Consider the following 14,383-nt stretch of genomic DNA (forward strand, 5'->3'; position numbering starts at 1 on the left):
AACACAGTTTACATACAGTAAAACCTAAATATTATTTTAAAGATATCGAGCGTCTCCGATATCACATATGTTACAGCCATTACAACAGACAGGCCACCATCAATAAATACGTACAATGCAAGAAAAATTGTATACAGTAAAATGTGTGTACAGTGACACTAAACTATGTACATGTAATAAGTATTGTACGTAAATAATTAATTATGGTTACTCACCAACAATGACACGACGACTTGTCCGATAACGATGAGTTTAATTTTACTGCACAACAAAGGATAGCATTACAGCTCTTCTAAAGGAGCCTCTTCAGGCGACTGTTTAGCACCGCCGTTGTTCTTCTTCCATCACTCTTCAATCCAAATCCCTAAAGCAGATTCCATCCAGGCTACTGCCTTACAACGTCCACTTGCAACTCATTTTGCGCCCTGGTTAAAGGACACTGCGGCCGTAGATCTTATATGCTTTTCCTCCTTTTTAAATAAAAAGAATCGTGGACTCATTTATGCTGTAATGGTGTCCTGCAGCGGTGTAGCTGTTTCCTTCCTTCAACATATCCAAAACTTTTACCTTTTCTGCAATCATTTGCATCTTCTGTTGCCGCTTGTGCACGTTAATGTTGAATGAGTGAGATTAGACTTCCTGGTTAATGCAGCACTCCGTCGCTGAGCCAATCAGCAGCACACAGGAACTTAACCGCGTGCTCTGATTGGGTAGCTTCTCAGCCATCCGCCAATAGCGTCCCTTGTTTCAATTCAAATGCGTCCCTTGTTTCAATTCAAATGGGCAAATCAACTGAGGAAGCACACGTACTGTAGACCGCAGACATCCGCGAAGCAGTGAAAAATCTGCGATATATATTCACATATGCTTACATTTAAAATCCGCGATGAAGTGAAGCCGCGAAAGACTAAGCGTGATATAGCGAGGGATCACTGTATTGTGTATCTGTATTCCTTGTTGTAACGTGTAGCTATAAATTTTTAACCCATAGTTTTCCAGTGGTTTAGTAGGACATCCAAGTCTGTATATAAATTGGTGAGAAATGTCCATTCTTGTAGGCATTTCCATTAGTAATTGGCTTATATAAAAACTCAGATGAGAGGACCCTAATTTCAAAGTAAAGAAAGAACTTTTTTTATAGCAGTGCTGCAGTGAAGCATCTGAACCAGCAGTGGCTTTATAGAACAATACTGGGTAATGAGTAATATTTCACTTATCACAGTAAATATCATAATATAAACTATTTCCCAACAACACAGAAAAGGTACGCAAGATGAATTTCAATACTGTGAATTTTCCACATGTACTTCTCTTTAGGGACAAACCTTTTTTTGTCCAAGAAGTAGTAGTGAATTACAGAGTGAGACTAGAACTAAGATTCATTCTTAACAATGTTTTTAGACAAAGTGAAGACGAAATTGATAGAACTTATCAATACATACAGTATATCAATTAAAACAGAACCAGACCACTCCTCCTTCCTACTCCCTTGCCTGTTAGTGAGACTTCATGATTTTCCATGTCACCTTGGGGCAAGTTAACAGAAAGATATAGCAGAAAGTGATCTACTGCAGTTGAATCACTGGAGTGGCATTTTCCAGTTGCAAGTAATAGAGTTAACTATTCAGGTACCTAGAAATTTGACTCTGACAGGATATGTTGTAGTGTTTGAATTTTACCACAGAGTTTTAGGAAAATGGATGGTTTGTGCATGCCTTGACAACACAGTGATGTAGCTATTCAGCTCAGTGTTGCAGCTGTATTAACATCTTGTTGTTGAACAAGATAATTAGAAATGATAGCAGAATGGATCACTGGCTTTTAAACAGTATAATATTAGATAATATTTATGTTGTCTCAAAGTAAAGTTGTAGGCTACAATGGATCATGATGGGTCTTTGCCAATAAGTTAGCGTGAGAGAAGTATTAAATTGTTATGTCGAAAATTCAGCTATGAGGTTGTTTAGTGTAATATAAATATTGATTACCTGTTTATTCACTGTGTCTGTATGATGGCTTATAGAACCATACTTAGAGCTGCTTTCTGATTTCATTCATTTCTAGACAAGAGACTTTTTGTTTTCCTTCCTTGGATCTTTTACCGTTGTGTAGATCATTTGAAGCTGCAAGGAAGTTTGACGTTATAGAGGTTTGTGTTAGCAGTTGATGTAATAATGTGTTTTTGGCCATGTGCTGGCATTTCAAAACTTCAGTTGACAAGTTACTTTGCCATTATGAATAGCCATTGGATGAGTAAAAGAGAAAAATATGTAAGATGAAATAAACTCATTTAAGAATCTTTTGAAGCAGTATTCAGTAAGATCCAGAAAATGTTCCTCTGGTTTAAGATGATTTCAAAAAGTTTCAATGGTTTTTTATAAAGGGAATTTAAAAAATTACATCCTCTCTTTGAGATATCCCTGTGAAAATGGAATTTTCCTGTTAGATGTCTTTGAAGAATAAGTGTATACCTAATTTCAACATAATTGATCCACTGTACAGACAAACATGACCATGATAGTAGGTGCTTTTTTTACACTTAGTCACTAACATTTGGAAAATATTAGAAATATAGGAACATTAGAATTTTTAATTATTTTGTCCATTGTATATTTTTCAGTCAGTGATATTAACCAGGTATGTCTCCTGCATGTGCTGATAAAACATTAATCTCAGAACTTTAAGTATTTCAAGCAGGATTTTGCAGTTATGTACTTGAAAAACACTGTCAGTGAATACATTAGGTACTACATGTATGTAATAAAATAAATCTGGAAGTCCCTGATGTTCATATCATTCCTTGTAAACCCCATGCTGAAAATCCCCCTCACTTGTGTCCCAGTTTAACATGGAAAGCATATGCAGGCTTAAAAAAAGAATATCCTAATAATAAAAAAGACTTTAAGGCCGACACCCTCTGAACCCCACCATACTAATCCAACCACCCACTTTTGTGGACTTCTTGCTATAAATATATATGTGTACAGTGGAACCTCGGGTCACGAACGTCTCGGATGTACAAATCAGGTTATGACCATAAAGTTCGCCAAACTTTTACATCTGTTCACGACCACACACTCGGGTGACAAACAAGCCAGTTTCCCTTCCGGTTCGTACGCGCCAATGATTTCCGCACATGTTCAGTCTCTCCCTGTGCATTGCCTGTGCAGCGAGCGAGAGAGGGAGAGCGAGAGGGAGCCCAAGCAGTAGAAGTAAACATTACAGAAGTAAGTAAACATTTAGTTTAAACATTTAGTTTACTATTACACTGTGCATTCTATGGTATAATTAACTATTTATTTTTGTGCTTAAAAATCTTTAAAAAAAAAAAAAAAATATATATATATATATACTGTATATTTACATACAGCTCGTACGGTCCGGAACAGACTAATTGTATTTTACGTACAGACCTATGGCGGAAATTACTTCGGGCCATGACCAAATCGGGTTGCGACTAGAGTTTTGGAACGAATTACGGTTGTGACCCGAGGTTCCACTGTATATATAATTTAAATAAATAAATCTCTGCCTGGATAGTTTTCCTGACCTGGCGTTGATGGATAAAGTATTGCACGGTCCCTATCTGGAACTACTACTTTTAAGCTTTTATTTCTCTTTAATACTAGGGGGCTCCGCCCCCTGCTCGCTTCGCTCGCCAACCCCTGGCGTTGGGGCATGACAAAGAGTAAGATGTATGAATTAGATATAGAATAGTGTGCAGGTGTGGATGATGCATATAGAAAACCAAAAATGCAGTGTTTGGCACAGAGTAATGGTTTAGTGGAATATTTCTTTGTACACAACATTAGTAGTAAAGATGGTGTCCTGTCCTTGAATGAGTCTTCCTTGGCATGGAGCATTTATAACTTTAACTTTAACGTCAGATGAACGTCGAACACGTGAGAAGGCAACATAAAGTTGTCCATGTCCAAAAACGGGCTCAGAGAGGTAGATGCCAACCTTGTCCATGGTTTGTCCTTGTGATTTGTTGATGGTCATGGCAAATGCAGGTTTAATGGGGAACCGTCTGCGTTTCAATGTAAAAGGAAATTCTAGGTCAGAACTCGTAAGGTCAATTCTAGGAATGAAAACAGTATTGTTAGCATGTGATCTTGTAAGAACTGTTGCTTGAATAACATTGTGTGTCATGGTGTTGACGACTAAACGTGTGCCATTGGATAAACCCTGTTTTTTTTTTTTGGACATAATATAGTGCGTTGTGTTAAAAGGGGCATTTTGTCTAATGAGACCGCTGTTCCAAATATCTCCGTAAGTCGTCGCAGATTTTGGGTTGAGGAATTGTAATAATATCTGGGTGAAGTCCATCTGTATTGGTGAGGGTATAATGTTCTAGTTGTAATAACCAATTGTTATATTCGTGATCTGGAAATCGCATGTTTTGTACCAAGTGTATCTTTAGAAAGCCAAGCTAATTGTTCGCGTAACATTTTTTGTTCTGCGGTTTTAGAAGCGCGCCGAGGTGAATTTTTTTGTTTGATGCGGGTTCGTGTTTGTGGTCCCGTTACTCGAGCCGTCTAGTTTTGTATCCGTGATCGTGAATTGATGACTTGTTTGATCTTTATCGTGAGGAATATGGATAAGTAATAAGTAGGATCGAACTCACTGTTACTATGCGGACTGTTCGTTTCTTCGTATTATCACCAATCAGGTCTCGCGCCTGTATATGTATTGTAGTTCGGTCTCGTGTTGTTTATATGACGTTGTCGCGTATTTTAAGGTGGACTGAATAATAGCTGAGCGCACGGTATGTGGAGCAATAGCTAAGCACTGTCTAAAATCTACTCCTAATAAAAGTACCTTCACTCCAAAGGGAATATTATTTTTCATCAACGCAATGCCAATTGTCCGCGTATTTTAAGGTGGACTGAACAATAGCTGAGCGGATTGTAAGTGGAGTAATAGTTAAGCATTGTCTAAAATCTTCTCCTAATAAAAGTACCTTTCTCGCAAAGGGAATATTCTTATTCATCAACGTTTGTAGAAGTTTATCAATGGTGTTGAGTAAGTGACTGGATGCCATTGTACATTCATCTATAATTAATAGTGTGGCAAGACGGATGTCACGTGCATTGTTACTGTGAATTGTTATAGTGGATACCGATGTTTATGTGATTGGGACCGGTATTTGGAATAAGGAGTGACATGTGTTTTTGGAGCCGAGACATTTTTTCTTTCGCGGTTTCAGAATAGCTTTGTAGGTGCCGACGTGATTTGTGAATATTTGCGTTCTTGATTTGTTTCAGGGTGCACTGTTCCAATGCGATGTAATATTTGTCCACATACGCGAAAGCAGTATGGGTCATTGCCTTTTGGTGACATGATATTTACTCCGGTAGATGCAAAATCAAATGAAGTATTGTAGGATGTAATGCAGATGAGCCGCTGTGTATTTTTTTTTTTCATGCGGGTTCGTGTGTTTGGTCCCGTTATCCGAGCCGAATCGTTTTGTACCCGTGAGCGTGTATTCATGACTTGTTTGTTCCTCAGCATGCGAAATATGGATAAGTAATAAGGAGGATCGCACTCACTGTTAATATGGAGCCTTTTCTGCAGTTGAACGGTTAATAGTGCTTTATTGTAAGGAGATCCACCTATGCTGCCTAGTATGAAGGTGTTGAGATGACGTATGTTTAATATGGACGGTTCCTTTAGAAATGGGGCTTTGGGTGTCACTTCTTATTGATGTTATTGTGTTTGTGGGTCTGATTCGTCGTTGTTGTGAACGTTTCTTGTGCCATGTCTCGTCTCTAATGGGCCTGGCGTGGCGGTCACGGCTTCTTTTTTTTGTTGCGTTAGGAGCTTGTTAAATCCTCCTCTTTGTGTGGGTCCCGTTTCGTGTGCATTGTGATTCGTGCGGCGCCATGTGCTTTTTCGGTGTCTGAGCGGGAGGGGGGGATTGGTGGTGCGCGAGCTTCTTCTTTCTTTTTGTGTGCCAGGGGCTTGTTGAATCCTCCTCTTTGTGTGTGTCCTGTCCGTTGCTTGTAGGGTGGGTGGGGTGGTTTTGGGTTCTTTTTTTTGTGTCCCAGGGGCTTGTTGAATTGTCCTCTTTGTGTGTGTTCCGTCCGGTGCCTGTGGGGGGGGGGGCTGGGGGGGGGGGGGACTTGCAGGTGGGTGCGAGCGGCTTCTTTTTTTTGTGTGCTAGTTTCGTGTGCAGTGGGTTTTATGCGGCGCTGTGCGTCGCCTGCGTTTGACTCCTTTTTTCTGTGGTCGCGTCCGCCTCTCGCGGAGCCTCATTTCTTGGTGCGCCTGCGCAGTACGTCTTTTTGCGGCTACGGCCCATGGCCGGATGTCCCTGCGTCCATCCGGTTTAGCATTCTCGGTTAGTAATATGGATATATATATATACATTGTGTGTGTGTGTGTGTGTGTGTGTGTGTGTGTGTGTGTGTGTGTGTGTGTGTATGTGTATATGTAACTATTAAAACAGTGTATGTATTTACAAAAAGCATACATATTTCATTTGTTTTCTATTTTATCAGGTAACCTTAGCTGGCTGAGAGAATGTTTGGACAACAGAGTTGGAATCAATGGCCTTGACAAAGCTGGAAATACAGCACTTTACTGGGGTTGTCATGGGGGACATAAAGGTAAATTTATCATGCACACCTGTATAAAAATGTTTAATATCTTAAGTAGTGTATAGTGGCACTATCACAGCAAATGTGAAAAACAAAATTTTATAATGTTTTTTGATGTATCTTGATTTCTATTTCACAGCAACACAAACATAATAAAACACATCAATAATGATCTAATTATGCTTCTATTGCTTTGCTTCTATTTTATTTTTAATTCAGATTTTGATTTTGAAATACAACAACTTAAAACTTGTTTTTTTCTGTTTGCAGTCCTCTTTTTAAGCTTTCTGTTTTTTGATGTATCTTGATTTCTGTTTCACAGCAACACAAACATAATAAAACACATCATTAATGATCTAATTATGCTTCTATTGCTTTGCTTCTATTTTATTTTTAATTCAGATTTTGATTTTGAAATACAACAACTTAAAACTTGTTTTTTTCTGTTTGCAGTCCTCTTTTAAGCTTTCTGTTTCATTATTGGACAAATGAAAGGTTTGCTTTATTGCTACACTATTTTCTTGCTACTTTTATTCTCAGTTGTTTCATTTGCTTCTTACTAGCTTAATAGCTTTAATGTGTTGCCTGGGCTTTCTGTTCAAGTGTCTCCATTCTTTTGTCTTTACTATTGTAGTATATTCTGTATGCTTTATGCAGAGTAATGATAGATGCAGTAGTAGAAATATTCTTTTTTTTTTTTTTTTTTTTTATAACTTGTACAGAAACCTAGTACTAGTACTACTCATACTAAACATTCATGGCAATATTGAAATTACATATTGTATCTGTTGGCTGTACTCTCATACATTTAGATGACCTTCTTTTATTCATTATAATGTGCCCAAAGATACTTTCTCTTTTTGCATGGCTAATAATAATATTGATCGTAATTTTAATTTCAGTATTTTCAGAAATATGTAAATAAAGTCTGTTTAGGTTTTGGGTGGAAATGTCAAATGGTATTCTGTTTAAATATCATAATCTTAGAATCTTTGAATAGTTAATGTCTCTCATTTATGTACTGTAGTTATGTGCCTAGCCAGCAGCACTTTATGTGATAGTAAAAGCTTAAACAAATAAAGTTAACTAATAGATTAAAGTGCACTTTTATCAGCAAAACATAACAATAGCATAATGGGTTAGGCTAGCAATATTTTTCCCACTTGGATTTTAATTTCTTGGAAGTTATTTTCAGTACTTCTCAAATTAAGTCAGACAACTGAAACATTGTTCACATATTTTTCCGTCCATCCATCCATTTTCCAACCCGCTGAATCCAAACACAGGGTCACGGGGGTCTGCTGGAGCCAATCCCAGCCAACATAGGGCACAAGGCAGGAACCAATCCCGGGCAGGGTGCCAGCCCACCGCAGTCACATATTTTTCCCTTCTGTTAACTATATTTCTCATTAATAGGTTTTAAAAGTGCACTCTCACATTTTTAGCTAATTCCAGTTTCTTTAACTTTTAGGTTTTCGGTTAGAATTTCATAAGGAAGTACACATTTGTTTTACGTTATTCTACCATTAGAACAGTGCAGCCTTATCATTTATTTGAAGATTTATATGACTTCTTGTTCTAAAGTATTAATTTGCTCACTAATCATCATATTTTTTTTTTTTTATAAAAGTTGTTTGTGCATGCATATATGTTTCTTTGGTTTTAAGTATGTACTTTTGTGTCTGATGTATAGTATATGTGCCTCTGTGCTTAAAGTAGCGCATATGGTGCCACAATTGTGAGCAAAAGTTTGAACTATCATGAATTTGTAAAACTTTTTGCATAAATGGCTTTTAAAATTTGACGGCCTGTTGTTCATCTAAGTCTTCATACTAATGAATGAAAGATGTCCAGCAAAAAAAGTAACACACACAAAATGTCAAAGTTCAAAAATGAAAAAAAATGTATATGGACATATTGGCAATGTCTGCAAAGCAATTTTTACTAACCTGGACCATATTCAGTCCACAATTGGGCACAAGTGAATGAAATTTGATAGTATTTTTTATCTCCTTAGCAGTGAGCATTTTGCAAAGAAACCTGTAAAAGATGCTATATATTACTGAAAAAGGTGACAAGAAATCTTATGTCTGCAACCAAGAATCCACCAGCATCTCTTGCAGTTAACGTCTGCGGAAATGATATCTTGTTAAAAAAAAAAAACGCAACAGTGTTGTCGATGAGAAGCTGCAATAAGGATAAGGGAATGCACTGCTCACCCAGAGGAAGTTATTAGCAATTTCAAGTGTGTTTGAGACCATCTGTATGTTCTAAAAAGCAACTGGAACAGTTTTCTGTAGAGGGATGAGACAAGAGTTATATTTTTGTAAAAGTAAAGAATGATAATTTTTTAGAAAACACAAGTCATGTCGGCATTAAAACCTCATTCTTAGTCATTGTGGAGGAAGCATAATGATGTGGAGCTTCTAGCACTTTTTTGTTCTTGTAGTGTTGGTTTTCTCAATTTTTAACTAATACAGGTTATCATTTTCAAATTATACTATAGCAGGCAGGTTCCTGAAATGAATAGTGTATGCAGTAGAGGCTGAGGTATACATGAGGAATAATGGGTAAACTAAAACTATGTTCCAGTAGTTTTTTAGTCACAATGGAGGCAAGTGCTTGAAAAAATCTCCGAAAAATACTGTATTTTCCCTGAACTTGACAGTGATATAGTTATAAAATATATTCTTTAATTGAGTTAGACCATATTTTGCACAAATTATTGAATATATTTTTAGTGCAATATTTCACTTTTTGAGAAGTGTTAGCTATGAATTAACTAAGAATTAATTATAATTTACTCTCAGAGAATCTAATTATAAAATCCTGTTCCAAGTGCTGTCTTAGATCATCCGGAGATTTCTTGTTATGAAATATTTTAAGATGCCTTACTAACTAATCTCAGCAGAACCCTGATAATGAAAGAAGGAAGATTTTTAAATTGAGCAAAGTGACGTCGTGTTGTCTTCAAAATTATATTTGAGGCAGAGGTGTTCAAAAGATGAAGTATAGATGTACCGATCTCTACTTCCCATATCCTAAATTTCACATGTTCTAAGGGGATGTACCAATGATGATTTATAAAGTGTGATTGAAGTTAGCAGATCTGATCAAATGGCATCAGGTGTCCTATGACAACTGTATTTCTGTTTTTATCTATTATGATAAATTAGGAAAGGATCAGATTGCATTTTAGAAGCCACTGGTGCAAAAATCTGGGAAATTCCAAAGTTGTCACAGACTTTTTCTCACAGATGTACATAAACTTTTAGTGCAAAAAAGAAGAAAACATAAGATGTATCATGTTTGATTTTTGTCTGTTGCTGTATGCAATGGGCACATCTGGTAAAAGGTTTTGTGTGTTTTTTTTATTAGTATTCTAACAGTGCCTGATAATCTAATCTTGATTGTCCTTTCTGTTCTGAGGACAATCAAGATCATGTTATCTGCATTTCTGCATGTTATGAACTCTTGACAAGTGTTTCAAATTGTCAGTTATAAGAATGTGTTTTTTTCAGATTATTTTTTAACATAATTTAATATATATGCAACTATAAACTAACTTTCCGAAATTCTTTTCATTCAAAGACCCTTAACTCTTAAAAAGTCCAGTAGTTTAAGTTCATGTAATTTACTGGTACATTTTTTGCACTCAACATTCCTATCCAGTAACACTGGTATTGTAATAGTATTCCCTGCTGGCTCTCAGGTTTAAGTAGGTGGAATTCCAACCTTGTCAATATCTGTTCTAGTTTTTCCATTTTCTGTTCAAGTTTGCTACAGGTATTCTGGTTTCCTCCTGCTTTCCAGTGTATTGCATGTTTTGTTAATCGATTAAGTATGGGTTTATATGAGTGTGCTCTGTAATAGACTAAAGATCTGTCTACAGTTTTTTTACCTGGTTCTCACTCAATGCTGCCAAATTCATCCAATTCTAAAAAGAAACAAAAAACTGTTTTGTAAAATGAATGAATGAATACATAGACTGAGCAGTTTTAAGATGTATGTTCATCTGAATGCTCAGTCTAAATGATGTTGTTTTGTAATTAAAAATCAATTACACACATGCTGCAACATAAATGTAAATCTCTAGTGCTGCAACATGTCCATGAAGTTAGTTTTATAATAATGAAAATTGTTGTAACAGGATTAAACCATATTACATGTCTCAGCTCATCTTCAATTTAGAATTGTTCTGTAGCCCTGTTGTGGAGCAGGTATGTCATGACCAAACCAAGCGGAACTAAAGAATAAATATTGGTTTAATGTTTGCAGCTAGCATCATAGCTGTTGATTGAGTCAGTACACACACAGTACATATAACACTGTAACAACCACGAAATGTCACACTGTTGCACTTGTTTAGGAAAGGTTTTCGTGTGGGATATTTTTCTGTTTTATGCATCAGTCAATTAGTGGTTTTTTTTTTGTTGCTTTTTTAAAGCTTACTTTTGAACTATATGTACTTTAGTTGTTACAAAATGTGCATAATTTTAAAGTTTATGTTAATGTAGTACAGTAATCCCTCCTCCATCGCGGGGGTTGCGTTCCAGAGCCACCCGCGAAATAGGAAAATCCGCGAAGTAGAAACCATATGTTTATATGGTTATTTTTAGAATGTCATGCTTGGGTCACAGATTTGCGCAGAAACACAGGAGGTTGTAGAGAGACAGGAACGTTATTCAAACACTGCAAACAAACATTTGTCTCTTTTTCAAAAGTTTAAACTGTGCTCCATGACAAGACAGAGATGACAGTTCTGGCTCACAATTAAAAGAATGCAAACATATCTTCCTTTTCAAAGGAGTGCAAAGCAAGCAGTCAAAAAAAAAATCAATAGGGCTTTTTGGCTTTTAAGTATGCGAAGCACCGCCGGTACAAAGCTGTTGAAGGCGGCAGCTCACACCCCCTCTGTCAGGAGCAGAGAGAGAGAGAGAGAGAGAGAGATAGAGAGAGAGATAAAAAATCAATACGTGCCCTTTGAGCTTTTAAGTATGCGAAGCTCCGTGCAGCATGTCCTTCAGGAAGCAGCTGCACACAGCCCCCTGCTCACACCCCCCTACGTCAGCGCAAGAGAGAGAGAGAGAGAGAGAGAAATAAGTTGGGTAGCTTCTCAGCCATCTGCCAATAGCGTCCCTTGTATGAAATCAACTGGGCAAACCAACTGAGGAAGCATGTACCAGAAATTAAAAGACCCATTGTCCGCAGAAACCCGCGAAGCAGCGAAAAATCCGCGATATATATTTAAATATGCTTACATATAAAATCCGCGATGGAGTGAAGCCGCGAAAGGCGAAGCGCGATATAGCGAGGGATCACTGTAGTCATATTTTTAAAGGAAAGAATACATATTTTTTAGCTTGTTCATTTGAATTTTAACAACATTGTCAGCCCACGTGATACAATTCAGGGTTGTGGGAGGCCAGCACATATTCTAGTGGAGTGTGGGCAGCAGTGTGAGCAGGAATTAATCCTCTTGACAGAGAGACAGTTCATCAAAGAGCCCACTTACATACACCAACGCTCAAAGTCTGGTAGGTCCAATTTAAAATCGACACTTAACCTAACCAGAACATCGTTGGGATATGAGAGGAACCCTGAAGCACCTGGAAGATATCCACACAGACATGCTGTGTCCATTCCACAAAGACAAACAGCAGGCAAGAGTGAATTGTCTGATAGTATTCCTTACACTTTTAAGATCACTTGCTTGTTTTGATTTTGTTGCAGAGTTTTTTTTTTTGTTTTTTTTTGACTATGTGGGTTTATCTTCGAGTTTATCTTTGGGTCAGGTAACTTTAAAGTTCACAAACTGAAAAAAGGCAGATTAAATAAAAGTGTTTGGTTGACTTACTAGTAGCAAATACTGTAACTTCTTAAACATTTTGTGCTTTTACAGATGTCGTGGAGATGTTACTTGCACAAGCTAATATCGAACTAAATCAGCAGGTAATATACTTTCAACTAATGACATGACATAAAATAAATGTTAAGAACATTGTTTTTAATTGTTGTTGTGTTTTTAATGACAGAATAAACTTGGAGACACTGCTTTACATGCTGCTTCTTGGAAGGGTTATGCTGATATTGTGGAGTTATTACTCAGCAAAGGTATATTCCTTTGATATTTTACCAATACAGCTTTAAGTTCCATATAAACTAAAGTATCTACTACAGTTATATTTAAATAATTATTGATATCAATTAACCCTTAATATTTATCTATAAGGACATAGTTTCTATTCTGTACAAGACAACTAATCAAGGCTGAAGAAGGCATTTGAAGAATGGCATATAACTATTAAAAAAAATTGCTTTCTTTCTCTAAAACATCCATTTATCCATTATTACACTCACTTAACTCAATATCACTTGTAACAGAGCGGTAGTAGATATAGGTGTCTGCTGACTATATCAAACAGAAGGTTGGAAAACCTGATCCGAACATGCTTGAACATACAATGCATCCGGAAAGTATTCACAGCGCATCACTTTTTCCACATTTTGTTATGTTACAGCCTTATTCCAAAATGGTTTAAATCAATTTTTTTCCTCAGAATTCTACACACAACACACCATAATGACAACATGAAAAAAGTTTACTTGAGGTTTTTGCAAATTTATTAAAAATAAAAAAACTGAGAAATCACATGTGCATAAGTATTCACAGCCTTTGCTCAATACTTTGTCGATGCACCTTTGGAAGCAATTACAGCCTCAAGTCTTTTTGAATATGATACCACAAGCTTGGCACACCTATCCTTAGCCAGTTTCGCCCATTCCTCTTTGCAGCACCTCTCAAGCTCCATCAGATTGGATGGGAAGCGTCGGTGCACAGCCATTTTAAGATCTCTCCAGAGATATTAAATCGGATTCAAGTCTGGGCTCTGGCTGGGCCACTCAAGGACATTCACAGAGTTGTCCTGAAGCCACTCCTTTGATATCTTGACTGTGTGCTTAGGGTCGTTGTCCTGCTGAAAGATGAACCGTCGCCCCAGTCTGAGGTCAAGAGCGCTCTGGAGCAGGTTTTCATCCAGGATGTGTCTGTACATTGCTGCAGTCATCTTTCCCTTTATTCTGACTAGTCTCCCAGTTCCTGCCGCTGATGAGCGGTGCCTGGTTTCCTCCAAACGTGATGCCTGGCATTCACATCAAAGAGTTCACTCTTTGTCTCATCAGACCAGAGAATTTTCTTTCTTATGGTCTGAGAGTCCTGCCTTTTGGCAAACTCCAGGCTGGCTGCCATGTGCCTTTTACTAAGGAGTGGCTTCCATCTGGCCACTCTACCATACAGGCCTGATTGGTGGATTGCTGCAGAGATAGTTGTCCTTCTGGAAGGTTCTCCTCTCTCCACAGAGGACCTCTGGAACTCTGACAGAGTGACCATCGGGTTCTTGGTCACCTTCCTGACTAAGGCCCTTGTCCCTCAATCGCTCAGTTTAGATGGCCGGCCAGCTCTAGGAAGAGTCCTGGTGGTTTCGAACTTCTTCCACTTATGGATGATAGAGGCTACTGTGCTCATTGGGACCTTCAAAGCAGCAGAAATTTTTCTGTAACCTTCCCCAGATTTGTGCCTTGAGACAATCCTGTCTTGGAGGTCTACAGACAATTCCTTTGACTTCATGCTTGGTTTGTCCTCTGACATGAACTGTCAACTGTGGGACCTTATATAGACAGGTGTGTGCATTTCCAAATCATGTCCAATCAACTGAATTTACCACAGGTGGACTCCAATTAAGCTGCAGAAACATCTCAAGGATGATCAGGGGAAAACAGGA

General features: G+C 37.6%; 1 protein-coding gene across 1 annotated transcript in view; it reads left to right on the forward strand.

The window, feature by feature from the left end:
• The window catches only part of ostf1 (osteoclast stimulating factor 1), a 92,521-nt gene that overhangs the window by 29,789 nt on the left and 48,349 nt on the right, over positions 1-14,383 (forward strand). The window contains exons 6-8 of the mRNA XM_028802362.2: positions 6,504-6,611; positions 12,505-12,554; positions 12,638-12,716. Coding sequence (XP_028658195.1) covers positions 6,504-6,611; positions 12,505-12,554; positions 12,638-12,716 — 237 coding nt within the window. The remainder of the gene's footprint in view (positions 1-6,503; positions 6,612-12,504; positions 12,555-12,637; positions 12,717-14,383) is intronic.

Source organism: Erpetoichthys calabaricus, chromosome 5 (assembly GCF_900747795.2).
Source record: "Erpetoichthys calabaricus chromosome 5, fErpCal1.3, whole genome shotgun sequence".
NCBI classification, from domain to species: domain Eukaryota; kingdom Metazoa; phylum Chordata; class Cladistia; order Polypteriformes; family Polypteridae; genus Erpetoichthys; species Erpetoichthys calabaricus.